Source organism: Castanea sativa, chromosome 8 (assembly GCF_040712315.1).
Source record: "Castanea sativa cultivar Marrone di Chiusa Pesio chromosome 8, ASM4071231v1".
NCBI lineage: Eukaryota > Viridiplantae > Streptophyta > Magnoliopsida > Fagales > Fagaceae > Castanea > Castanea sativa.
The window spans coordinates 49,641,646-49,668,593 of record NC_134020.1 but is presented as its reverse complement, the minus strand read 5'-3'; the positions used below and the strand labels follow the sequence as shown (position 1 = coordinate 49,668,593).

The following is a 26,948-nucleotide window of genomic DNA, read 5'->3' as shown; positions in this document are numbered from 1 at the left end:
GAATCACATGTGTCCTAACATAAACTTTCAGCGGCTAAATAATTTTTTATTCCTTATTCTCTATTCCACTCTAAATTTTTGAATGCTAAAACAAGCCTAAGGGAAAAAGGCGCTAAATAAAACACAAATTGAAAAATAGAATGATACAGGAGGATGTGTAGAAACACACATATAAGTATATAACATCGCCCAAAAATATTTATTTTTAGACAAAAGCATACTAAGATACCCCTATCAAACCAAAACTACAAAATTTTGAAATCACAAAAGGTCACTGCTTTAATTTTACAGGTGTTTGAATCTCAAGAAAAAGCAAAATCATCAAGTTATCATCCGTGTATAAATTGGCAATTACATAAACAGCTCACCGAGATGAATCCACCAACTCATCCTTGAAATAACCATACAAGGGCTTCACTAACTGGTGCCATTAGCATGTGCTGCTCCTTTCTCATCACGAAATGTTTGAACTGCTTTAAGTTGAGAAAATAGTTAATTTTCAAGAAGCCGATAGACTGTGATTTCTTGCTGCTTGAAATACCGCCGATCCTCCTCATCCACAAGAACCAGATTCAAAAAGTACTTCACACTAAATTTGTTGTTGATGTTGCGATATGTTGGCGTCAGTTCATAAGGACTAAGGAAAAGTCTGATTGGAATTGATTCTCCTGTAAGAGCATTAGTGGATGCACCCAATAATTAAATAACGAAATAGTCGTTGCACAGAATGATAGAACCATCAACCATGCGATAAAAATATTAAGCAGTGTAGAAACCATCAACCATGTGAAAGCAATTGTAGCATCACAGATGGAATGCCAGAATCACAATCAAATTAAATATCATTAAAAAAAAAATTTGAGACCAGCCATAGCAAGGAAAGACCAAAAACATGAGAAGCATAATGGTAAAGACTTCTGTGTGAGAATCATTTCAAAAGAGTTCCACAAGACATAAATCAGATCATGTGTTATAGAAAAGTTTGCACACTATGTAACTGTGTGTACCTCTGACAGGAGCACCGTCCATCAACTCAAATTTTGCAAGGGTCTCGGTTTCAACGTATGTATTGGGCCCTGATCCAGTTGACTCCCGACGCCTAATCTCAAGCTCCATATTTTTAATCTTGACTCTCACCAAAAGAAAATATATTTTTCCAAGGATGGCATCCTTCAGGTGATACCTTCAAATATTTTGAGTACCATTTAGAAGTTTCAAAATTTCCTAGTTCCTTATGTAGAAAATATTAAACTTGACTATTTTAACATGACCTTCATTTATACATACTTGCTTGTATTGTACTCAAACTCAATGTGTAGACAGTCCTCAATTCCGACCTCCATCTGCATGAGCATCAACATAAACAAATGGGAGCATTATGGAAAATGATTTTTTTCCCTTTTCTGAACCATATCAGCAGACCAACTACCAAATTACATGTGTACTCCTCCCCACAACTTCCCTTTAAATAAATTAAAACCAAAAGAGAATCACAGTTATTGACATGGGTGATTACAATAACGAGAAAGCACCAAGACTGAAGGCTATGAAAAAATCATGTCTTAAAAGTACAAAAGCATTTGCGACGTTCAAAGGATAAGATGGAGGATTCAATGCTGTCTGTTGGAACAACTATCAACTACTTGTGACAAGTAAACATCAAAAGTAACAGGAAATTGGAAATTATGGGAGCAGTTGGAGCAAGTATCAGCCGTTTGAAGAAAGTAAATATTTGAAAGTATCAGGACACTGGAGATTACAGGAGCAGGAAGGAATCTTGTGTAAGCCATTTATATAACATATGCAACCATGCATAAAGCAAAAGCATCACAATTCTAACCTTAATGCTGTTATTGATTGGTGGAGCTGGAGTGTAGTTGCGAACCTGATTCAGAACATAGCGGTAAAAGATAATTCAAAAAATAATAAAGAAGTAAATACTAAATAGTGTACCTTTGCAATACCCTCATTCTATACATTTAAATATCTGCAGTAGAGGAATTTTGAGGAGCTTAAATGCTTAATACATATAAATGCATGTAGAAAATACAATCTTATTTTATAGCAATCCTGAGCAAGGACTAGCATCTTCAGAAGATTTAAGCAATGAGATTAAAGAATGCAGCAGCAGAGTTTTTCTTGGTTTACTTTTTAAAGTGAAATAATAGATATACACAAGTTGAGAGAACTTTTCTTACCATCACTTAAAAAAAATCACCAATAAAAAAAGAAAAAAAAATCAATATAAAAGAAAAACTGTAAATATTAGTGCTGAGGTCCAAAACTAGGCAAAATTTAAGTAGATAGAACAAAGCAGCTCAACTGGTTTAACCAGCTCAACTACATGTCATTACATTATAATCACATCTAGTAAAAAAAAAAAGTCTTTAATTACAAACTGCAAAATATCGTGCGCTTGTATGTCTTTCTTTAAATTAACTAGAGAATCAACTTCTCTCCTTCAAGGCATATAACATGTGTATATCAAGAAAAAAGAGAACTGTAATAATCTCATGGATTGAACATGTGTAACATCATTCATATATTTTAAACACTTTATAAAATAGAGTAAAAGGGATTCACAAAAATAGTATGACAATCAAGGAAATGCTCCATGGTATCACAAATTCATAGTAATTCAATATATTGCTTACATAATCAAGAATAAATTACCACAAATTCCTGGTACTCCACCATGTTAGTGACATAATTTCGACCGATTGTTACTTTCAAAATATACCTGTGAGATTTCCAGAAACACTCAAAGGGTCAGTTCTTTCTTTTTGCTTCTTTTCCAGTTAAATATAAATTTTATTGAAGAAAGAATAAGGAAGAGTACACAGGAGGTATACATTTGTCCAACAGAGTAAAATCTAATACTCAAAATGAAAATACAATTTTAAAATAAAAAAGATGGAAAGTGTAGGCTGCCTAAGTCATTGCTCCAATCATGTCCTCAAAAGCATAGATTCAATTATATTCCAATTGAGCTCAGCCCAACTAAAATTACAATTATTTCCCTCTTGCCAAAAGATCCACATAAGACAAAGCAGAGTAACACTCCAGGTTTAGCTACTATCATGATGACTATAAACTTGAAACATAGGATACTTTTTCTAAGGGGAAGGGGAATAGAAGATTTAGCAAAGAGAGAGAAACCAGTAAGGGTTAAACAACAGTCTTGAGAACAATATACAATCTCTAATAAACAAACTTCTTTCTCATAGTAGAAGTTAGATGACAGCGTACCTAAGCCTAACGTTGACTCCATTGTATGATTCATGAGGCATCTCAACAGTAGAAAATTCAAATGGATATGTTTTCCTTTCATATAATTCACCAGGAACATCAAGTTCACGCACTGCACAAAAAATAATGGGAGTCGTGGCCTATTTGGAATATATAAACAAACTAATTAATTAATGGAAAATGACAATCATAGCCTCTCAAAAAATTTTCTAAAAAAATATAAGAAGAGGGGGGTGGACTTTTCAAAAGTTAGAAATGATTATCCTGATGAAAGATAAAGCATATGTTTCTGGTTCACAAAATGGTGGCATGGTATAGCAATTTAATTATTGATCATTTTGTAGAATCACAATCTTAAATACACTCACCAAGGGAAGTAAAATCATAAAAGTTGTCTCTGTCAAAATACAACTCTGCAATGAGGCGAAAGAAAACAATACGGTCAGAACATTGTAATACCTATTATACAGGAATAGTCCCCAAAAGCACAAATAATGCACATGATAAACTAACCCTATACCCATTGACTTTTCCAATGGGAAACAAAAGTAAAAATATAATGCTAAAATTTTCAAACAGAATATGTCAACTTAATCTGAGATTAATATAATGTACATTACATAATACTAACTTCGAACTAATTTAAAACCAGAGAAAGAACTATGTTTAAAGATTTCACTATACCCCATAATTATTCTAGTGAAACAAAGAGCCAGCCCTAAAAGAACTAAAGTAAAACACTTCTGAATCTTCTACTCTTTTCTTTTCCCCTCTTCTCAATGGTACTAAGCAGATCTTATCCATATTCAATTTACCGTATCTTGGATATGATTTCCCTCATCTAAGAATTCCAAGTGTTTCACCTTATAGAGAACAAGCATATATCAAGCTTTTCGTTCACCATATCCTTAAGAATCCACTTCAGTTTCAAATATTTACAATAAAAAAACGAACTAGAATTATATGGTGCTCTCATTATTTGGGGTCCATTGGGTTATGCTGAGTGGTGTTGTGGAGCTTTTATCAACTTGGGCTAGCAAGTTTAACATGCATAAATCTACAGTGATTTGGAGTATGATCCCTCATTGCCTCATGTAGGGTATTTGGCAGGAGAGGAATGCTTGTATTTTTTCATGAAGTGAGAGATCGATGCATGACTTGAAGATTTCCTTCTTCCAGACTTTGCTTGAGTGGACCAACGCTTTGGGTGTCTTTACTTTTAATTTGTTGGCTGATTTGCTTGATAGTTGAAGTTTCCATGCATCATAGTTTAGTTGTATTTCTGGTAAAGACTGTGTGCTTTGGTTCCTCGTATGATTTCAATTTTTCAATGACGCATTATTACTGATCAAAATAGATACATAGAACCAGAATTGATCAATTAAATTAATTAATGAAGTAGGACATGAGCTTGTGACAATAGCAGATTAGCATGTTTGTTTAGTCTACTTCATGTTTTTTTTGCTCATGAAGTAGTCTCTTCTCAATAAAATTATTCTTATCTATCAAAACGAAAATCTGTGTTACTCCCAATTGCAATCACATTCTAATTTTCTACTTAATTAAAAAAACTCCAACTAATTAGAAATCTAAAACGAAAAGCTTGAAGCTAAGGAAGCACACCTATTTGACCGAGGAGCTCAATTTTAATACCATTATGTTCAAATTTCTTCCCTTGAGTTGGTTCTACAAGAACCTGAGATAACAAGAGCAAGAGTTAACCTCCCATATTATGCTTGTACCTGTGTATAGTCAGTAAAACTCTTTGGTAATAACTCTTCATAAGATTGGAAAGCACAATAACCAACTATACCTCGCCAACAATGTTTTCTTGACTTTGGAACAGAGGAAGCAAAACAGTTTGACCATTGTCCTTCTTTATTGGAACCTGTAAAAAAAGGATAGAATTTGAAAATGCAAATGCTTGAAAATAAATTAATTTAGGAACAGCTTCTGGTGAACATATGTGATGCAGTGATGATTTTCAAGGTCAATTGCATGATTTACTGATGGAATCCCTAATAGGTCTGACCTTGTAGACAAGAACTTTTGGCAACTTGGACCATATTTAGTTACCGTCTTTGGTGTTGAAGACATTTAGGGGTAATTTTGTGGTAGATTTGATAATTTCCCAAATTTTTAAATTTGGCTTTGTAGTTTTTTTTAATAGGTAATATTTCATTAAACCAGGGAAAAAAATGAAGAAAAAAAACATAGGAAACCAATTAAGTATACTGGATGTATACCCAAAGGTTTCGAAAAAACATATTACACATTCGAGGAAACAATAAAATCATACAACTACAAAGGTTTGCTCCTATCCAAGACCAGCCAATAAAATAGTGACCCAACAAACTGAGATTTATAGGCCCATGCATCTGTACAAATGTTTTAAAGGCATTTAAGTAAAATTGATAAATGAAATCTAAGGTATGTAGTTAAAAGAAGGCAACAATAACAGCAGATTTTTCATTGGGGTGAATTCACATAGATGGAACAATCACATGGGGAATCACAAAGGGCTCTTCCTTAGAAACGTTCCCTATGTTATTATATATATATGTACATATATAATGATGAAGAAAAGTTTAGGAAGCAAATTGTGTCATTTTACAAAAATCTCTATAAGGAATCAGTAGATTGGAGACAGTGGGTGTCATAGATGCATTTTTCTTCAGTCTCTCTATATGAATATATTCTATTAGTAAGTTACATATGCACCCATTGGGTCTTGAACCCACACCTTCTACCATACTCTTATGAGAAAGGAGGTGTCATTTGAGCTAGAGTACACTGGTGTATTCATTGACCCCAGTTTCTATGGATTGATTGCACATTCAATCATCCTTTCTTTTTCTTTGAGGTACTATCAATCTATCGACCAAAGTGACTTGGCAAAGAAAATTTGGACCCCATAAGAGAGGAAAAAAGGAAAAGAAGCTTGAACACAAAACTAAGAAAATATTGGCAAAACCGGAGACTGGTGGAGGATAAAACACAGTCGAGAAGCCAAACCCATCGAAACCAAGGGAAGAAAGGGTTCTCATGAAAATAACCTTGCTTCTCCTATCTTTTAGTTTTTTTATAAAATTGAAAAAATAAGCTATACTTTTAACATTATGAGTTGACAGAGTTTACCGCTGTCACAGACAGGGAAGCTTAGTGGAGTTTCTGAAATGACTAATCTATTGAGTGTATAATCCTGAAACTATAAGGGATCTAAGAGAAAAGAAAAGAAAAAAAAAAAAATCTAAACAATTTCTTATCTTCTGTTTGCAAATGACTCCCTAATTCTCACCTTGGGATCTCTGAAGAGATCTGACCATTAATGAGGAATGGAAACTGAACAGAAAATTTGCACTAAACAATAAAATTGATTAATCAGCTGTTAAAATAAGGACAGTATAGTTTATTTGTGTATGGTATTAACTGTTTATTCATATCCACTAGAATCTATTTATGACCCAAATTTTTAAATAATCCATGACTCTACATCTCACAACAACGGACTTCAATAGAAAGAAACTATAGTCATTCTCAGAAAAAGAAACAAAGCATGCTAACCAAAGAAAAACAAAGTGAAAAAAAAAAAAAAACAAATTTGTTACAAGGTTGGTTGAGCAGAAATGAAGCCTTCACACCCTACTGATTCATGGATCCATTTTGAAGTGTGATGGGTTTTCAACACATCACAGGCCTAGTGTTAGCATTATGGCTAAGTGGTTAAATCCACAATTTCCTAATGACTTAAGCTTTGGGAACACGCAGCACTTTATCATAGTATTAGAGCAAATGGGTCTTTAAGTTCGAACCCTGTCTCCACTCCGCCTCCCATTTAAAACACGCGTTAAGTGGGGCTCGTGTCGTTAAAACAATGATTAATCGATTAATTTTATCATTTCCTAACAGCTTAAAGTTATAAGCATATGCAGTAATATAGCAATATCATCCATAATAACTCAAAAGATAGTTCCCAATGCATTTTTTGACTTAATTCGAAAGTTCATAAAAAAATTAAATAAATAAATAAAGGATTGGATCAAAACAGTGAAAAATCAAATATTGAAAAAAAAGAAAGTGATTAAAATAAAAATAAGATTTACCTGCTGGCGAGTTCTTCCATCAGCAAAGGAGATTGAAACATTACACGGTGGCTTGAAAACTCCAGCTATGAAATTCTGTAACAACAATCGTTTTTTTTTTTTAATTCAATGCAGATTTCACATGAAAGATACCAAAAAAAATTTATAAACATAAAATATATATATTACCATGATCTTCAAGTAGGATTATGTATAGACACTTTGTTGACATGCATGAAGAACCTACAAAAAAACAGAGAGTGAAAAAAAGAAAAAGAAAAAAATGTTGTGATCTGAGAAAAACAGTAATTGAATGGATTGTGTATTCTTGATTGGAATAAAAAAAAAAAAAACAAAACAGAGAAATGGAGGAAAGTAGCTTACCTGGTGAGCTGAGACTGAAGAGAGGAAAAAGTGAATTTGTTTTTTTTTTTTGTTTTGTAGCTTTGAGAATGAGGAGGATTTTTTTTCTTTGATGCGTTAAGTTTGTTTGTTTGTTTGTTTGTTTACTCAACGATTTGTCAACGTGTCCTGGACTTTCAGTAGTCCAATACCATTGGCTTCTTCTTCTTGACATTTAGGTGTAGTTCGCGTCTTCTTCTACGGTGTGTTAAAATAAATTTTACTTACCCTTAAAGCTTTAAAAAAGAAAAAGAAAAAGTTTTACCCATTTCATTTCATTTTCTCACTGCTTGATTTACTCCTTAAAAAATTACTTTTGAATTTTTTTTTTTAAACGAGGTTTTTTACTTTTAAAAGGCTATTATATATAAGACAACTGTTTAACCAAATCCACGTGTGAATCTCATCAAAAAAAAAAAAAAAAAAAAAAAATCCACGTGTGAAAATCCACTGACACAAACAATTTGACAACAAATTGGATATTTGGTGATGTGACAAATTGTTAGTCTTATGTAAAAAAACGATGTTAATAATAAACTCAGATGAAAATTAATAAAAATTTGTCAACTCAACTAGTGTAAAAAATATTGTAATTTTTTTTTTTTTTTATGTATATAACATTACTTAGTTTACATTAATATTCAATTTGTCTCCACCAAAACATTTTGTTTTATTTTTTATTTTTTGTATTTTTTAGTATGGCTTAAATCTGGCTCAATCCTTGCCAAAATAAAAATAAGTGAAAAGATATATATCTATATATATATATATATATATATATATATATATATATATATATATTTATAATATGTTTTCGCGTTTCTTTGTCCTCTCAAGTCTCACCTCTTCCAAAATCAACAAAAATAACTTAAAAGAATGCTCTTGAGTCTTGACTTTTGAGACCCTGTTGCACTTCCTAAAAGGGATTGACCTTTATTGACATTTGGGATATAAATAAGTTTGCAAAAGCTACTCCAGAATTTTTTCTTTCTTTCTAACTTCCAGTGGGAAGACTAGATAAAAAATATGACTAGTTCTGAGCTGAGAACCTTTTTCAAACACCACATACATTAGAAAGATGTATTTCCCCATAGCTTGTTAGCAAAATTTGGACATCTCCGAATAAGAGAGTAATGGAAGGTTTAGACTTTGATCCCACAACCATGACATCTTGAAGAAAATCTAAGCCCTCACCATTGAGTTTGCAAACTTATTGGGTGGAAACTGGAAACCACCTTTGGTAGAATTCTTCTAACTTTTAACACGGAAGAATCAATGTTGGGTAATCAGAGACAACTGCGAGAAGCTTAATCAAAATAAATAAGAGGTACAACAAAAATTCACAACATTTTCAAATTAGTCCACCACTTCACACAAACTCACCACACTTTATAATTTAATTTAATTTTTTTTTAGTGACCCATGTGCAAGATGATATACTAATTTATAAATATTGTAAAATTGTGAATTTTTGTTATCTCTGTAAAAAGACTAATAAATTAACAAGGGTATTTGGATAAACAATTTTTCTAAAAACATTGGGATCATAGATACCATGATGGCAAAATGTTGGGCCCTAAGGAATGATCTCAATTTAGCACGTGGTTTGAACATTTGTAAAAATCGAAACATAGTATTTAATATTTATACGTTTATGTTGAGCCACATCATTGATCATGTCACAATTTTTTGATAATATTAAATATATTAACCAATTGGTTTTAAACATTCATTTTGAATGATTTTTTTTCTTCTAATAATATCTTAGACGGTTTTAACTTTACACATACTTTATCTTTACACATTTATCTATTTTTATTTAGAAGAACTTCTACACTTTTATTTTCATTACTCTTAATTCAATTCATTGTCTCTCCCTCTCTTACGACCCTTCCTCTACCCATCAAACCCGAATGATTATTTAAAATTCAGGTACCTCAGCCTATTTAGTCCACTCTAGACCATTTAGGTCCACTTCGGTCCAAATCTCTATTTTAATGAAATTTTGAGTGAATAATATTATTCATATTACTTTTATTATATTTTAATAATATATAGCTAAACCTGACCAATCAACCTAAACTCTCAAAGGTTATTGGTTCTAATTTAAACCAACTGCTGAAATAAATTTTTTTCTCATCCTTAACAACTTGACACTTAGAAATTTTTTTTTTTCGTGAAACTATTGTAAAAATATTGTTAACATCTCATTTTTCAAAACAATAAGGACTAAAGGTAAAACATCAAAACAATAATATAAAGGTAAAACATTGTGCCCGTTTGGATCCCCGTTTACCTGTTGCGTTTGCATTTTTTTTTTTTTAAAGACCAGCTCTTGGTGCACTGTTCATGGAACATGAACAGTGCACCAAGGCATATGAACAGTAAAAAAAGAGTGAACAGTGATTTTTTTACACATTAAAAAATTATTTTGCTACAGTATTTTCAGTTTTTAGTTTTCAATTTTTAGCAATAAGTTCTATCCAAACGGACCCATAAAGTGCGTGAACTACGTTAGCGTGGCTGGTAAGCCCACAAAAGCCGTAAATCTATATAAAAATGCTTCTCGTTGCCTCTTCCATTTGATACGAACCAATTAATGATCAAATCCTTTTCTACTTTAAGACCGACTCATGCAGCCTCATATGAAGATGCTTCTACTTGCATAGTTGCATGTAAATACCACCAAAAATAACCAAATAAAAGCTAAGAACTTTTAACTCAAAATAACCAAACACCAAATAAAAGCTAAGAACTTGTTACTCAATTGACACCTCTTTAAAAACATCAGATTTCAAATCCACCACCCCTATCTATTGATATATCAAACCAAAAAAGAAAAGAAAAGGAATTGGGTCAAAACTTCTGATTTTAAAACTCCCATTGGTCGAAAATACATATCAAGATACGTCTGTAAAGTGCATATAATATTAGGGCAATGCCCTATTCATCTGCTTCCAATACAAAATCAATTGAGACTGTACAAGCAAGGATCAATTAGAGTAATGAACCCAAAAGTACATGTACAATTTACAACATGGGTGAACCTTTCTTGACAATTTTAGCTAGAGAAAATGGAGGCACTTTGAAATTGAAACTTTCCCACAAAGGAATCCATGTGCTGCATTTTCTTTTTGCAGCACATCCTAGATTTGGATGCTTTGAAAATATTGTCCTTGTAGTATTTAAGTTCCATTATGCTTTCTCTGATATCATCCATTGCTCTATGATTCTTTTTCTTTGAAGGTTTATTCTTCTTGTCTGTGTAAATGATGACATTTAAACCCAAAAAAAAAAAAAACTACTTTATTGGCTTAAAGTAAGAAAATAGCTCAAGTGACAACATAAATGCCCATTCGTGCACAAACACTAAAACTAATGGGAAGATGCTGCTACTTGCATGTAAATGCCACAAAATAGCAATTGGGACTGACTCATGTAGCATCATATGAAGATGCTGCCACTTGCAAAGAAATGTCAGCAAATAGAAATTGGTCAGAACTTCTGATTTTAAAACTTCTATACGATTAAATGAAAATACAACTCGTGATACATTTGTAAATTGCATAAAATAACAGAGAAACGCCATGTATCTGCAATGATCAACATCAGAGATAATGGAGGGGCTAATTTCCCCAAGTGAGATTGTACAAGCAATGATCAATTGTAGATGACTAATTTCCCCAAAAGTACATGCACAATTAACAACATCTAGAGATAATGAAGGGACTTTGAAATTGAAACTTTTTTCGCAAGGAATCCATCTGCTGCAATTCCTTTTTTGCATCACTTCCTAGATTTGGATGCTTTGAAAATATTGTCCTTGTAGTATTTAAGTTCCTGTATGCTTTCTCTGATATCATCCAAAGCTCTATGTTTGCTTTTCTTTATAGGGGCGTTCTTGTTGTCTGTGTAAATGATGACATTTAAATGAATAAACTACTTTACTGGCTTAAAATATGAAAATAGCTCACCTGGACAATACAATGACAAATGCTCATTCATACACAAACACAAACTAAAACTGATGGGAAGGTAGGAGAATGTCCCATCAGTAAATTAATATAAATTTTAGGGAAATCATTATAACTTACCTATTTATCTTGAAAATGCTTACTAAGGAGTGATTGTATCCTAACATATTATCTTGTTAAAACACCAAGGGTTAAGACTCTAAGACATCAGTTACGCAATATTCTTTGACCCAAGGGACATCCAGAAAACCCCAGGGAAATGTTAAGGAATTATTTAATCCCATATTGAATGTGTAAATTTTTGTTGACCCAAGTCAAGATTCTCTCTCACAGAGGTGGTTATTGGGCTTTGGAAACCCCCAACAGCATAATTCTTAGCTTAAAAGAATCAGAGCGATCCTCTCAAATTTTTGTATAAATCTAGAAAATAAAAGGGGAAAAAAGTAAAAAAATACAAGACAGAAAGAAAGGTCATGACTGAAGACCAATAATTTAAAATAGACAGATGTTTATTTTCATTAAATACATGTCACCTGAAGATCGACGAAGAATTTACAAACATATTTGTTGTTATGGTTTAGTACCTTTTACATCAATTTTGCATCATATATATAACTTATATGACTAAATATATTTGTTGGTATAGTAGACACAAGTTAATCATATGAATTTAATTCAAAAATTAAAACAGGGTTAAAATTATGCAGTGTGTTGAGTGCATAAAGCACTGACATCCTAAATAGGCCAACTAGGTAGCAAACTACCAGAATGACTTGTCAAAAATATCTTGTGCCTGTTTAAATATTTTCAAGTTATTAATGTAATAAAACAAATGAAGAACAGAATGAAACCAAAAAAAGTCAACATGCCAATAAGAATGCTACAAAACTAAAATTCAATAATCATGTGGTAATGTAAGATTTTCACCTTTAGGATACCATCGAACGCATAAAGCCTTAACACTGCTAACGTCGACAACCACATGAGAGAACAGAGCAGCCAAATCTGGCATGTATTTCTGCAAAGACATGGTTAGGCCAAGAGAAAATGTAACCTTAGGATTTGGCTTACTAGTACTTTTTTAAAAGGAATCTCCTTTTGTTTTAATGAGAAATTGCCACATCACCTATTATTAACTAAATAAAATATGGAAATTAAAACCCACTACCACATCATTCTATCTCAAGAAAAAACTAACTAGATATTCAGTTGAAAAAGTACTAGAGGTAAACCAAACCCGTAACCTTAGTAACAAAAGTTAATAAAAATATACAAGACACACATCACCTATTCAACATAGTAAAAACACAGGCATTATCAAGGTGATAGCATAAGACCATGTTTCCATAATATGGTTCTCAGCTCTCATGAGAAATAGAAGACAAGCCAAGAGGATGCACAATTGATACTAGATTTAGCAAGTAATTAATATGGTTAGCCACTCATTTGTGACGCAGTACACCTAGAATTGATGTATACTGATGTGATTATATACAGAAGGACTAAACAGTAAACCAATTACAAAATGTGCCAATAGAAAAGAAAAGGCATATGTTTCACTTCCTCTGTCTGAGGCTTTTCTTTTGTAAAATAAGAGCCAAATGCTCTCTTCAATTCTTTATTATTATTATTATTGCTACAGAATTTTTTTACGTAAATTATTGCTACTGTTGAGGTAATAGTAATAATAGTAATACGCTTCCATCTAGTAATTGATGAATTTTACTTGGGCAATGACAAGATACATCCTCCACTGTTGTTTAACTAAATTCTGAAAGAAAATAATTGAAATTGAAGATCGACTAATAAAAAATAAAAAATAAAAACAGATTTTGACATTAAATATGATAAATATAGTTAGCAACTAAACATTCTTTCTTACAACAATTGAAGCCACCATAATGGACGAAAATAAAAACCAATTAAATCCTGAAACTTGGAAAAGTTCAATCCTAAATCTAGTTTCTCAAAAGGCTTACTATATATGACAAAGACAAGTAGGCAGCCCCCGAATGAAGGGGAGAGGGCTGGGGGAGCCTACTTGAAAGTTAAACATCATTGGAATTCATCCCCACTCCATTAAAAAATGACTAAAAGTTGGCAAAGATCAAGTATTTAGAAAGCCTATAAGTGTCTTGGCCTGGTGGCAACTTAAGGTAGAACTTCCTGTTGTGGGTCAAATCCAATCCTACCATTTGTGACAAGTAACAACAAAGAAAAAGTACATAGAGGAATTGAAAAGTCTTATAACCCAGGTGGTATTCATCAACACTTGAAGAAAATATTCATTATATAAAGGCCGCAAAAAAGCAATATCAAGTGTACATAAGGAAGATTCTCATTTCAAGCAAGATTTACCTGTTACCAAATCTGAAAACACAAAACATAAGCTAGCCCATAGTTGGGCTACAACATTTGTTAAGAAAATCAACCAGTTTACCTTCATATTGAGATTATTTAAGAATACTGATGCAAACTATGTGCTTAAGCTTCCACGATGAAATAGTCCATGATATCCTATAATAAGAGTGTTTCTGTCAGTTTGCGTTTGCTGGAATTTCTAGGGTAGAATGGATATTTTGATGAACGGGTATTTTGATGTTTCTACTGGCTTTTAGTATGCTCTCATGTTTATTTACAAGTTTTTGTAATCATATTTTGTGTAACTTTTTTTTTGGCAGACATACTTGGGTATCTTAGTTATTACTGTGGACAATAAGTCCTATTGAACTTCTTGGCTATTTGTCTTTCGCACATTAAAATGAGTATAATCTGTCTAGATAATCAAAGAGCATTGAATGAGTGTCAAGGCATGTTAGATTTTTAATGATGAAAAAGTTCAAGGGAAACATATTTTGACTACAATTCATTCCATTGTTGGGATTTCCCCCTTACCAGCCTTTTTAGGCTTCATTTGCTCTTTAAAACAAGATCTAGTTGCCGTAAAATTTTCTGGTTGCACCAATTGGTAATAGAGCTGATATCAATTTGTGACTTCACATAAAAAAAGGATTCCAAGAATTGAAGGAGATTGAACTTCAACTAAGGTGGAGATCTCAAAGAGTTGACAATTTGGAAGCTCTTATGAAGATTTTGGTAAGTTATTTCATAAATTCTAATGCTTTCCAAGAAGAGCTTAAACAGTCCTACTGTAAAAGCTATTGAATAATATCCTCCCTTATCGGCCTTCAGAGGTTTCATTTGCCAAATTACAGCAAGATCTAATTGTTGCAGCATTTTTATAGCTGCATCAATCATTGATATACCTTAAAACGTAACAGTAATTTAAGCGTTGAATTTAGGATTTATCAGGGTGGCAGAATGAAACCTCCAAACTAACCTATTTGTGATCACAAAAATCAGAACCGTGGAGCAGACCTGCCAACCCAAACCCATTTATTCTCTACAAGATAGTTTCAAAATTGTCTGTATCACTTTAAGGCCACAATAGTGCCAGGAGAGGAAACATTCACAGTGATTATATAACCAAACATGAAGAGAGACTGCAAGATTTTACTGAGAGTTCCCAGGATAATAGAATGGAACCAAGAATGATTAGCTGATGCAAAACACCATCATGACCATTGCTTGGTGGGATAACATCATCTAAGATGGTTTAATTATGGATTAGAAGTGCTGATTATAGTTTTTTTCTACTCTCTTTTAGTTGGGATGGTAAAAAGTTCAATAAAAGTGCATTAAACTTTGCTTAATTCTTTGAATCATAAGAATATAACCCTTCCATCTCAGATTTGACATCATATGGCCTTTTCACTTCAAGTTATATAAAGGCCATGCAATTATCTCCACATATTGGTAAACCTATAAAATCTTAAATTTTGGCATTTGCTGAAGCTCCTATCAGGGCTAATAAATTTTGACATCCCTCACAGTTCATGCGCAGTCATGACTCCAGTGAAGAGAACTATGCTTTTAGACCAAACACTTTGTAAATAGCAAAGCAGGTAAGTGAATAGTGAAGAAAACGTATATGACAATATTGTGTTCAATTACCTTTAAAAATAGGAAATCAACATAAATGGAATTTCCTGCCAATAGAGCGGTGTGTGTACCAACATTTCTCTTTACAAATTCCATAACCTGCAGTGTTCAAGCGTATTATTACATAATACTTGAAAAATCAAAAATGGAAACAAAGCAATCAAGTAGAGTGTTAAGATTTTGAAGTTACATTCCCACAAGAATACAAGGCCACGGTAAAGCTTGGAAACAAACTAATACAATCTATTTCTAAATGAATTCAGAGCAGAAGGGAAAAAGAGAACTAATGATCAATAAGATGTTTACAAGACAAATTTAATAATAATTCCAAACATTTAAATAATGGATGTCATTAATCCTGCATGGCACAAGATTTTGGCTTCATTTATGACTAAAATTTGGACCACCCATCTAATAACCTGCACACTATAGAGATATGTAGATGTTGGGTATGGTAATGTCTAGTTATTCATTCAGCTAACGGGAGTAACAGCAGGAAAGAAAAGAACCTGTGGAGAAGAACAGAGATGAAAAGGCTAGAGAGGAATTAAAGGAAAGTTAAAGATATAAAAGTGGGGAGAGCACAAAAGGATTGAGAGGGAGAGCACAAGCTCATCCAAATTATTAACTTTTTGCGATTTACCCAATGCCTGCTTAGTGGGGGTGTGTAGAAATCCAGGGTTTGCCCCTCCAGGGTGGTCCCACTGGCCCATGCCATGAGGGGGTTCCTCATCATAAAAAATAAAAAAAAAAGAGATGACATTGACATCAGCCATACTAGAGGCAAGGCCGGCCCAACAAAATTTGGGGCCTAAGGCGGAAATTTTATATGAGGCCTTTTTATATGTAAACATTAATTAAATAAATATATATAATACAAATTAAATTAAGAATAATTTGATGTAAATACAGAAATTGATGAATAATAATAATTAAACTAAGGTTAATTTCATACAGAGAATTGAATATCATAGTTGAACCATAAATTTAAACAAAAAGAACTAGAAAAAATATTATATTTTAAAAAAAGAAACTTACTATAACTTGGATATATAACTATGCATAGTTAAGTACAGTTGTAACCTAAATTTTAATTTATATATTCTTTTTAAGAGAAAGAGATAGATAAATATTATTTGGTGCGTGGATTTGTAGGATATTAGTTTACAAAAATTAAGATCTCAAACTATTAGAGGAGATTAGTCATCATTGATGTTCTATCACATTTGCAGCATTTGTTTTGAAACATTTTAGGGTTTCAATTGGTTTTAATTTCTATTGGTCTCCTATTTTGGAAGCCTTGTTAGAAATAAACAATTGGTTTTAAAAATGTTCACAATATAATGTGATAATGGCTGTAATTGATAAAATTCAACAACTTAATTTATTTGTGTTTGATTTAATTTTTTATGTGATTGGTGACATGTTAGTTAAATTTAAACTTAAACCTATAGTAAAATTTGTAGTATCTTTAACATCACTTAAAAAAAAAAGTACTAATTATTTTTAAAATATTATATTTTTATAAAATTTTGGGCCTTCACAGATGAAAATGGGGCCTTTTCTTAGTAGGGAATTTTTTTTTGGTTGTGGGGCCTTAGGCCTAGGCCTAAGTTGCCTAGGCCTTGAGCCGGCACTGACTAGAGGGTGTAAATTGAAAGTTTTGATAGTTCCTTTTTCTTTATATAAGTTACAGCAAGTTTTGATAGTCAAGGGAACATATTGATTGTGTTCCACACTAAGGAGGGTATTTTACCAAATTTCAAAGAAGGGCTGTTTTGTTTCAGCAAAATACAGCATAAAGATAAACTAAATGGGTAAAACCCAGTATAAAATTATGGCCATCCTGGTTAGTCTAGACAACGTACCATTTAGAAGAGGATATGGGTGCAGTGGAAATGCATGCAAACATATCCACTTGATCATTCATCTCTCTTCTTAATTACCTCTTTGAAGTCTGATAATAATACTAGCACAATTAACCATTAAAAAAAATAAGCACACACCTATAACCAACTAGTACTACCAAAAAATAGTTCATTCTCAGCATCCCATATTAAGCCAGCATTACATGTTTTCTTTGCAAGGTACATGCACATAACATGCAAAACTTGCCTAAATTTGGTGAAACCAAACAAAGGGGGCCAGGGAAAGAATTATACCTATGGTTTTTTTAATGTGTGATCTCTCAAATCAATAAAGAACCAGGGAAACTCTTTGTTCCCATTGTTTATAATCTGTCCCCCAACGTTAATATCTTAAGTATTGATTAAAGCATTAGACAATTAAGTGTCAAGGGTTTCCCCCTACTCCCAACTATCTAATTATAGAAAAAGAACTACATGGTACTCAATCTCACATATGAATGATATATTCCACTATACTTTGAGGGTACAGAAAGAACAAGAGACCTGATTCTAGCCTATTTTGCTGGTACTTTGTTTGATTGGGCTGTGCTTGGGGACTCACGAATAGTAGTCTCTATTCAATAAACCTTTATTACCTTAAAAAAATGTTAATATCAATAGCAATGAACAATTTTCCACATGGTTTTCTTCTCAGAGAACTAAATATCCAATTGCTTGTCTTAAGCCACCACATGCATTTTTTCTTTGCAAGTTGCATACATAATTCATATGCAAAACATACCAAAATTTGGTGGAAGCTGGGGGAAAAAAAGTACCTACAAGTCCTGTGATCTATCTTAATGTATTAAAACATGATAGTGAAGGACAATACAGGCTGTCAAGACCAATTGACATAGCATAAAATTGTGATTGAGATTGTTGATAAATGAATGCATGATTAAAGTAAAATAAATATGAAAGAAAACTCACAACCAAGTAAAATTTAAACAAACCTGATTTTCAGCCTCTTTTTCACTAATTGTACTTTCGAGCACCTTTTTTGTCAACCCTAAATTCATTTGAAACTATCAGTCATGGTTCCCTGCATGACATGCATACAGAAGATGCATCTAATAGAGAGAGACAATATATAAGAAACAGCGTCAAAGCACAATATGAAGCACTTACCACTAGCTGCATGATGGCTTTGACACCATTCTCCCATCTTATCTAAACACTCTTTATCTTGATGGATAACCAAATCAGGACCCTAAAGAGGAAAAATTCTTGAAAAAATTAGATAGGAGAGAATCACATATGTAATGATCCTTGTTAGTAAAGACATGACTGAGAGCAGATGATATAGCACATCCATTTTTCTTTTCTTTCTTTTTTTTTTTCCCTCTTTTTGTGGGGGAGGGGAGGTTCTTTTGACGAGTATAGCACAACCAATATCCTTCCTTCAATAGAATGTCCTTTATAATGCAATACTAAACAGCCACAGACAAGGAAAAAAGTATGGCGTATCACCTTATCCCTGGTATCGTAAGCAGAATAGTGTTTTTCTAAATCATGACTTGGAAATTCTATAAAGCATTTTGTTTCAGAGGATGAAGACCATTTTGTCAAAGTCAAAAGTCCTGTGTCTGATCCTAAATCATCGGTCAACAATACTTCAAATTCTAGGAATTCAATCACACATGTTATTGATACATTGTTTGGGAATCCATTTTATGTTCTCACAATTTTCTTGTTGATTTCGACCTTCCAATGGCCAGGACGATGTGCATGACATAAATGGCAATAGAACCCAAAAGTTCCCGAAACACCTGTCACCATAACATCAAGATTCAATCCCATGGACACATTTGGGGAGCAAAGGATAAGATTTTATACTGTTAACACATATTTTGGGAACATGGACTCAATGTTTTGATTCTTAGGCACATAGCTCTCTCTCTCTCTCTCTCTCTCTCTCTCTCTCTCTCTCTCTCCCTCCCTCATATTTGTCAGGACTAAACTATGAAGACAAAAAGATAAATAGCTTGAAACAGAGAGCAGAAATCTATTGAGGGGAAGCTACCTCCTTTTATGCATCACTAGCAATATGCCCAAGTCACTTGTAATACATGGATTTATTAAAAATTATGTGTATTAAAGAAAATATTTTACTTGTATAACCAATACTATCTTAATAATTAGTGAGCCACTTGAAACTTTAAGAGAGTTTCACCTAGATTAAATTAACAATTTTTTTCAAATGAGCCACATGGCAAAAATCACACTAATTTTATGATGTGAAACACATACGTTGAGTTACATGGCACAAGCACGGTATGTAGAAGGTAACTTTTGTTATATTAACACACAAAATTATGATAGATGATCAAATAATTAAATTCATAATAAGTTTTATTTTAAATTTCTTGAAATTTTTGGTAATAGAATCTTAGGTGGGTGGAGTAGAATTTAAATTTCTTTATACTTGAGTTTTACTTTGAGTAAACTATCTTAACAATCAATAAACCACTTGTTATTTTGGTAATAGAGTTTTTTTTTTTTTTTGGTAAGTAGTTTTGGGGTAATTGAGTTTCATCTAGATTAAACTATATTAATAATTAATCAGCCATATGGCAAAAACCCATGATAACTGCTCTCTGTTTTTCTTTCTTTGTTTGTGCTTCCTTTTGTATACATCCTGTGTACTTGGTTAGTATCTTTTTTAAAATCTATTTACTTGTCAAAAAAAAAAAAAAAAAAACATTGAACTACTTGGTGCAAACACAACTTATATGACCTAGCTTTTACTATATAGTATAGGATTTAGTTGAATCATTATATCAGTCCTCTCAAAATGCAAGGACACGTCTCTGTTAACATTGTCTGAGCTGAGGGATTTTACATAAGAAGAAACATGATATTTAAGGTATTCTAGGGACCAACATCAGCATACAACAATTTCTGTGTACAATTACATCTTATCAAAATTATTCTTGCTAAAAAAGCAGAAAAGAACTTTAATTTAAGGTCAGTAGAGATTTAAGATAAGCTATTTTGTAAGATACACCACTCTAACAAGTTTCAAAATGGCACATGAACATTAAGTTATAAGAATATAGGGCAGTGAGTGTGGCAATTAGGAAGACACTGACAACAGGTAATATAAGGAAGTGATGGATAATTATTATGGGTTGGTGCTTACGTGTACAAGTCACGGAGAGAACATGAATCAACTTTTCATAGATTGGGCAGCGGCTGCCGGCTTGGGAGTTGTGGTCTATGGTTTTTGCTTGTTTGGTGTCTCCTGATTAATGCCTTATTCTGTGATGGAGGTTTATTATGTTGGAATGTACGTTTTGGCAAGATTAATGGGGGGATTTGGAAAGTTGTTCCTTTGTGTTTAATGTTGTATCTTTGGAGAGAAATGAATGCACATTGCTTTGAGGGAAGAGAGTTAAACTTGGTGAAGCCAAAGTTCCTACTCTTGAAGACCTTATATGAATGAACTTCAACCTTTTACACTTCTCTTACTGCAGACTTTCTAGAGTTCCTTGATATATTGGGCTTTTGTTGATCCTCTATTGTATTTTTCTTTTCTACAATTTATTTTATCTGTTTTTGTTTATACTTCCTGAGTACTTCAGTAGCACCCCTTTGTGCATTTTCCAATGAAGTTTTACTTATCAAAAAGATAATATAGGGATAAGATAATAGCATTGCTAAAAAACATGGGGGGGAAGTGCATAATAACCACACAATATAAAAAGTAGTAAATCAAAAAAACAAATAAAAATAAAAATACAAGAATGCAATACAAACAACAAAATATATATATACAACAGAAAGCAATACGAAGAACAAAATATATATGCAACAGTATTTATGAATGTGCAATGGCAAATATGAATATACCTCAATTGATTTGGTCAGATAGCCATCTGTAATGATACAAGCAATCTCCAGTATTCTATCAACTTCAACATTTAGACCTGCATGCCACAGAAGAAAACTAATGAGAAATTACAAATCATTTTGAAACTTTCTTTTGAAACTGCATTGATAGGCAACTAACCATTTAGCTTGCAAATTGAGCACTACAACAGACAATATGAAAATTCAATAAGAAAAGAATATTTTGTTTGGACTGATCCAAACCATAAGTAAACTCTTAAAATTAAATCATAATTAAGTAATTTGTTGAGCATACATTGTAAACTTTCCTTTTACTTAACATACAGAAGAGCTATTTATACTTTATTTAAGGGAGTTAGTAAAGGGGGTGTTTGGTACTGTTGTTTAAACAACAGTTTTCAGTATTTAAACAACATTATACGTATTTCTACAAAATAACAACAACGTTACTAGAAATCTCTTACCAAACAGACCCTAAGTGATTCTGAAGCCAAGTAAAAAATCAAGAGACTGAAGGAACATAGAGGAAATAAATAATACAATGACCCAAAATCTACTTTCCCTTTTCTTTCTTTTTTTCCCCAACTAAGCCCAAAGTATCTTGAGGCAGGACCTGACCCTAGTATAAAGTATAATTCAAAAACAGATGCAACAATAAGATTGAAGAGCAGAAATTTTAAAATAATAATATTAATAATAACAATAAAATCCTAGGATTCAGCAACTAGTTATGGCAGATTGCACCTAGGTATGGCAGATTGACTTATTGACGAGGGAAACACAGGAAAAGATTTATTTTTATTTCTTTTTGGACATCAATTGTATTTTTATTTTAGGATCTAGAATTTAATTAGTTTTTTTTTGGGGATAAGTCTAGGGTATTTTGTCATTCAATAAGTAGGGTTTCCTACATCAGTTAGAATTAAGTTTAGTATTTCTACATAAACAAATATTGTACTCCAATCAAAGAGAGATTATTTTGATGAATACAGTTTCAATTGAAATTGTCTCCATGGTTTGGTGCCAACTCTAGCCAACCATAAGTCTTGACTCCTAATGGTTTTCCTCGCTTAGTGTTGACTCCAAGTAAACCTAGGTGCTGACTCCTAGTTCTATTATTTAACTTTTTTTTTTGTTGAAGTTTTAATTTGTCCTACATTAATTTTGGTATTAAAGCAAATTATGATCCATTCGAAGCATCATCACCAATCAACCCAAAACCAGAGAAAAAAAAATCAATCAGTCAAAATCTCAGCACCACCGTGAACACCTCACCTCGCTGACAACCACCTTGCCACCACTGGAAATTCAACCATCAATTTACATCGAGGATGAAACCCCTCAATCACCAAAAAAAAAAACCCCCACACACACTCAACCAAAACAAAAAAGGAGGTATGGCCCAGCACCACCATAATCCACTCTAAAATAAAATCCAATCGACATAAAATTAAACAAGACTAGATTAAAAGTAAAATTCCTTTTGCACTTCCCATATCATATCTACTCCATGGTTTTTATAACATGTCACTGAGCCAATACATTTATGATTTTTTTTATTGTTATAAGTGGGGGAGGGGGGATTTGAACCCTAGTTCTTCTCAATAAAGGAGACCAAACAATGCATTGAGCTTTTTTTTTTTTTTTTGGATCGCTAGTCAATGTCATTGAGCTACAACGGTCTTCACGGCCAAGATAATTATTGGTAAGGACATAATTGTGCCAGCAGATGACTGACTTCAGAAACAGATTATGTTTACAGCCAAGGCACCCTTAGGCAATTTAAAGGGTTAAGGCATATGCAAAGCATCCATGAAAATGCATAATCGAGGCTACTAATAAAGAAAAAAAAATTACAGTAATACAAACAAGAAGTGAAAATTTTATGTTTAATACAAGGTTTTTAAAATTGGGATCCTACGGACATTTGTTGAGATTTGAGAGGCTTCAGGATCAGCTTGTAGTATCAGATCAAGGGATCGTAGGACTATCAACTATGAAAACGGTTCGTAAAACTTAATATAAATATAAAGGCTTAAGAGTAACATAAATGACACCTAAAAATCTGCATATAACAATGGAAATACAGCATGTTTACATGCTCTCTATTATTACGTCCTACGGAAGAGGAAAAGCTAAGTGTATAGCAAGAGTTTTTCTTCCTTCTCGATCAAACTTAAAATTTCAAGAGGGTGAGCAATCTCAAGTAGTATTTGGCAGGGCCTTAAAAAGCCCATTGGTTTCCAAGGATTAGGCTCCCATACAACATAACCAATTATGTCCTCTTCATACATATTGCATTTTACCCTTTTTTGGACACGTTTACATCCCAAGATGAAGCTTTGTGAAGACTGCATCTTCTCAATTTAATAAAGCTCCAGCAATAAAAAGCCTCTCAAGACTCAAAATCCTAACTTAATTTAGTTCCTTGAGCAAACTCTTTCAACAGTCACAGCATCCCCTTAGAGAACTTACCCTCATTACACGGCAGCTCCAGTGTCACCCCAAAGCCAATGGAAAGCACAATGAGAGAGATTTACTTAGATTGTTACTTAAGAAACAGTTTTTTTTTTCCTTCCTATATATTTTCATACATCATTTCTCCCCAAGTTGGAAGAAATCTCCTTGTGCTTGGCTTCTACCCTCCACAATCTAGTGGAATGCCAAACAATGCCGACCTTTCTGCCTATGACCTCCTGCTCCTGCACCAATGAAAAACTTACTCCTCCGCCTTATTGTACTTATAATATTACCTATACGTCACAGAAAAATATTCTCTCTTTGTTTGATCATGCGGAAAATAAAATTCAGCATAACCACCATTAAATTTCACAAAACTTTCTTCCAAGATCTAGATCAACGCCATCTTTGCAGCAGTATGATTTTTCAAATTGACTTCCTTGCCAGATAGCTAGTAAGCACTTATGCGACAAAAAGAGACAAGACTTTTGCCAAGCCCATAGCATTAGTTAGAGTAAGTCAGAAATCATTTTAAAACAATCAACCAAGCTAAGGCTGCATCTTCTGCAAATCATAGTTAATAGCTTACTTTGTGGTAATTTGGACCTTTCAGTGCCTCGTTTAAGGAGTCTCCTTTTTACAAATCATTTAAGTTCCAATTTTCCCTATCTCAAATTTATTCATATTCTGAAAATCTGACTACTTTGGTGATTCTTGTTTGAAAATAAATTTATGTTTCGGCAACTAATGTTGATTCTTATCATCAATGCTAAAACCAATGCACGATTCTTCAAATTGATGAAGAAAAACAGCAAAAAGGCTTTAAAATTTATAATAAAAAACACGCACACACAAACACACATGCACACATCTGAGCCATGCTGGTGCATCACAATAAGGTTTATGAATGGTACCAAAAATAAATAAATAAATAAAAATAAAATCCAGTCACTGCAAATGGTCTACAGGTATATCTATTTATGTAATCAACAACATATACATACCAGTCATTTCCAAGTCAATCCACACAAGGGGCAACTTGTAATCTACTGAAGGAATCACTGGAGTTTCTTCACTCTGTTTGCCATTTTTTTCAGGCAATTTGTCGTCAAGGCTGTTAGCTTTCTTCTCACTTTTATCTGCCTCAAAAAAATATATCATTAGTATGACAAGCTATTCAATCTATTCAATCACTCAACCAAATTTGCGAAACAATATCCAATTAGCATACATATACTTCTTAAATAATAATAGTTTTTTTATATATAAATAAAAACTTCATTAGTAAATGACATTTAATGAATAACAACATATTGATAGACAATTAGACAAATAAATTGATATTTGTCCTAGAGTTATAAAGCCACATAAAAAATTGTACATTAATGCCGCCATCATGCTTTTTACTCTTGTCCTCAAAAGTAAAATAAAAATAAGGTCTTCAAAAAATAGTTCTCCAAAATATTCATAAAGGCCCATATGGATTAGTGGCCCCATTTCTTCATTATCTGTCTATGTTCAGTAAAGCACCCAAACTATCCCGACTATTTTCCTAAAATTTCATAAACTAATCTCCAAAAGATTAAAGATGAAAGTGATTACTATTTTCATAATAAGCAAGCATCTTCCCAGGAGAAGATGAACCACTTTCTACACACTAGAAATGTCTACCACGGTTCACGTGAGATTTTCACTGCTTCATTGTTAATTGGTTTGAATTAGAACTACATTGTCGTTCAGCCAAGGAGTTGGTTGCAAGAGATGCGAATCCGAATCCGCCTGTCCAACGGATTTCTTGAGTGTTGGAGTTTATTTATGGCATGGCATGAAACAACTCAAAGCATGGGCCGAGTGTGTCTTTGATGATGATTCTCATTGTGGTTCCCATCAAAGTCATATGCCCCAGAGAATTTTATTAGGTGATGCCTGATATAAGAGAAAGTCTAGGGACACAACTTTTGCGTGCCATGACTTTTGCCAACAACTCTAGTATTAAAGCAACCACGAGCAATCTGTGAACTCGTTTCTACATTGAAAGAACTTTGCAATTGATAAATACAAGTACAGCTCTTCTCTTTCTTAATGCAACTACTTGGCTTATTAGAGGAAATAAATACCTCTTCTTCTTCCTTCTTCTTATTTTTCTTCTTTCTTTTTTTTTTATTTCATTATTATTATGGAAAACAAGATAACAAAAACAATTTTACATTTTGGTAACCTCAATTGAGCATTATTAGAGAAACTTGAAAAACCAAATAGCAAAGCAAATGGATCATTCAAGAAAGCACCATAACCCTAACCCTAAAAAGGCTATCAATCTAATAATCCCCAACAACAACAGCGAAATCTTAAAAGTAAAATCAAAGAAAAGTGAGTTTTGGTAAAGTAAAAACCTTGAGTGTTAGTGCGAGTGGTATTGGTATTGGTTTTGCTAGTGCTGGTTGAGCCTTTTTTTTTGGGTCGAGAACGAGCAGAGGCTGAGGCTGAAGCTGAAACGGGTTCCGATCCATCGGCAACGTCTAGCTCTAGCAACGAAAATGCGTTCGATAGCATTTTTTTTTTTTTCTTTTTCTTCACTTCAGTCGCCTTTTTTTGAAACCAGTCAACTCACAGTCACTCCTTGCCAAATATGTTGATCGATTTCGTAATATATAGTAACATTTAATAATAAAATGGGTCTGGATTTTACCCAGTGTGTTAAGCAAGACAAGCTCAGTCATACGGCTACATTGCCGTGCCAATTGTTAAAACGACTAGTACTTCCAAAAAAAAAAAACCCACACAAAGGGTCCGTTTGGATAGAACTTATTGCTGAAAACTGAAAACTGAAAACTGAAAACACTGTAGCAAAATAATTTTTAAATGTGTAAATAGTGCTGTGGGACCCATTTTTAATGAAAAAGTTGCTAAAAAGTGAAATTTGTGGGTCCATGAACAGTGCACGGATGCACTGTTCATGAGGAGAATTGGTCAACAACAGCGGCTGAAAAAAAAAAAAAAAAAAAAAAAAAGCTGAAAAC

At 32.9% G+C, this 26,948-nt stretch overlaps 2 protein-coding genes across 3 annotated transcripts; both read right to left on the bottom strand.

Moving 5' to 3' along the window:
- Window positions 1-113: 113 nt before the first annotated feature.
- Window positions 114-7,851, bottom strand: LOC142605545 (vacuolar protein sorting-associated protein 26A-like). The gene is made up of 12 exons (XM_075776946.1): window positions 7,716-7,851; window positions 7,521-7,574; window positions 7,353-7,427; window positions 5,063-5,137; window positions 4,873-4,945; window positions 3,618-3,662; window positions 3,250-3,361; window positions 2,674-2,740; window positions 1,841-1,885; window positions 1,288-1,343; window positions 1,008-1,183; window positions 114-668 (listed from the first exon to the last, which is right to left on the bottom strand). Exons 2-12 carry the CDS (start codon window positions 7,521-7,523, stop codon window positions 493-495), a joined length of 903 nt encoding a protein of 300 aa, XP_075633061.1. The 5' UTR covers window positions 7,524-7,574; window positions 7,716-7,851; the 3' UTR covers window positions 114-492.
- A 2,807-nt stretch (window positions 7,852-10,658) lies between these two features.
- On the bottom strand, window positions 10,659-26,711 carry LOC142607980 (oligoribonuclease). Of its 2 annotated transcripts, none has more exons than XM_075779672.1 (8): window positions 26,322-26,698; window positions 24,933-25,067; window positions 21,469-21,545; window positions 18,745-18,826; window positions 18,570-18,625; window positions 15,722-15,808; window positions 12,635-12,725; window positions 10,659-10,994 (listed from the first exon to the last, which is right to left on the bottom strand). In XM_075779672.1, exons 1-8 carry the CDS (start codon window positions 26,479-26,481, stop codon window positions 10,795-10,797), a joined length of 888 nt encoding a protein of 295 aa, XP_075635787.1. In that variant the 5' UTR covers window positions 26,482-26,698; the 3' UTR covers window positions 10,659-10,794. The 2 variants fall into 2 exon arrangements, with proteins under 2 accessions (XP_075635787.1, XP_075635788.1); XM_075779673.1 differs by lacking the exon at window positions 10,659-10,994 and adding an exon at window positions 11,211-11,641 and having other exon boundaries at window positions 26,322-26,711.
- Window positions 26,712-26,948: the final 237 nt, after the last annotated feature.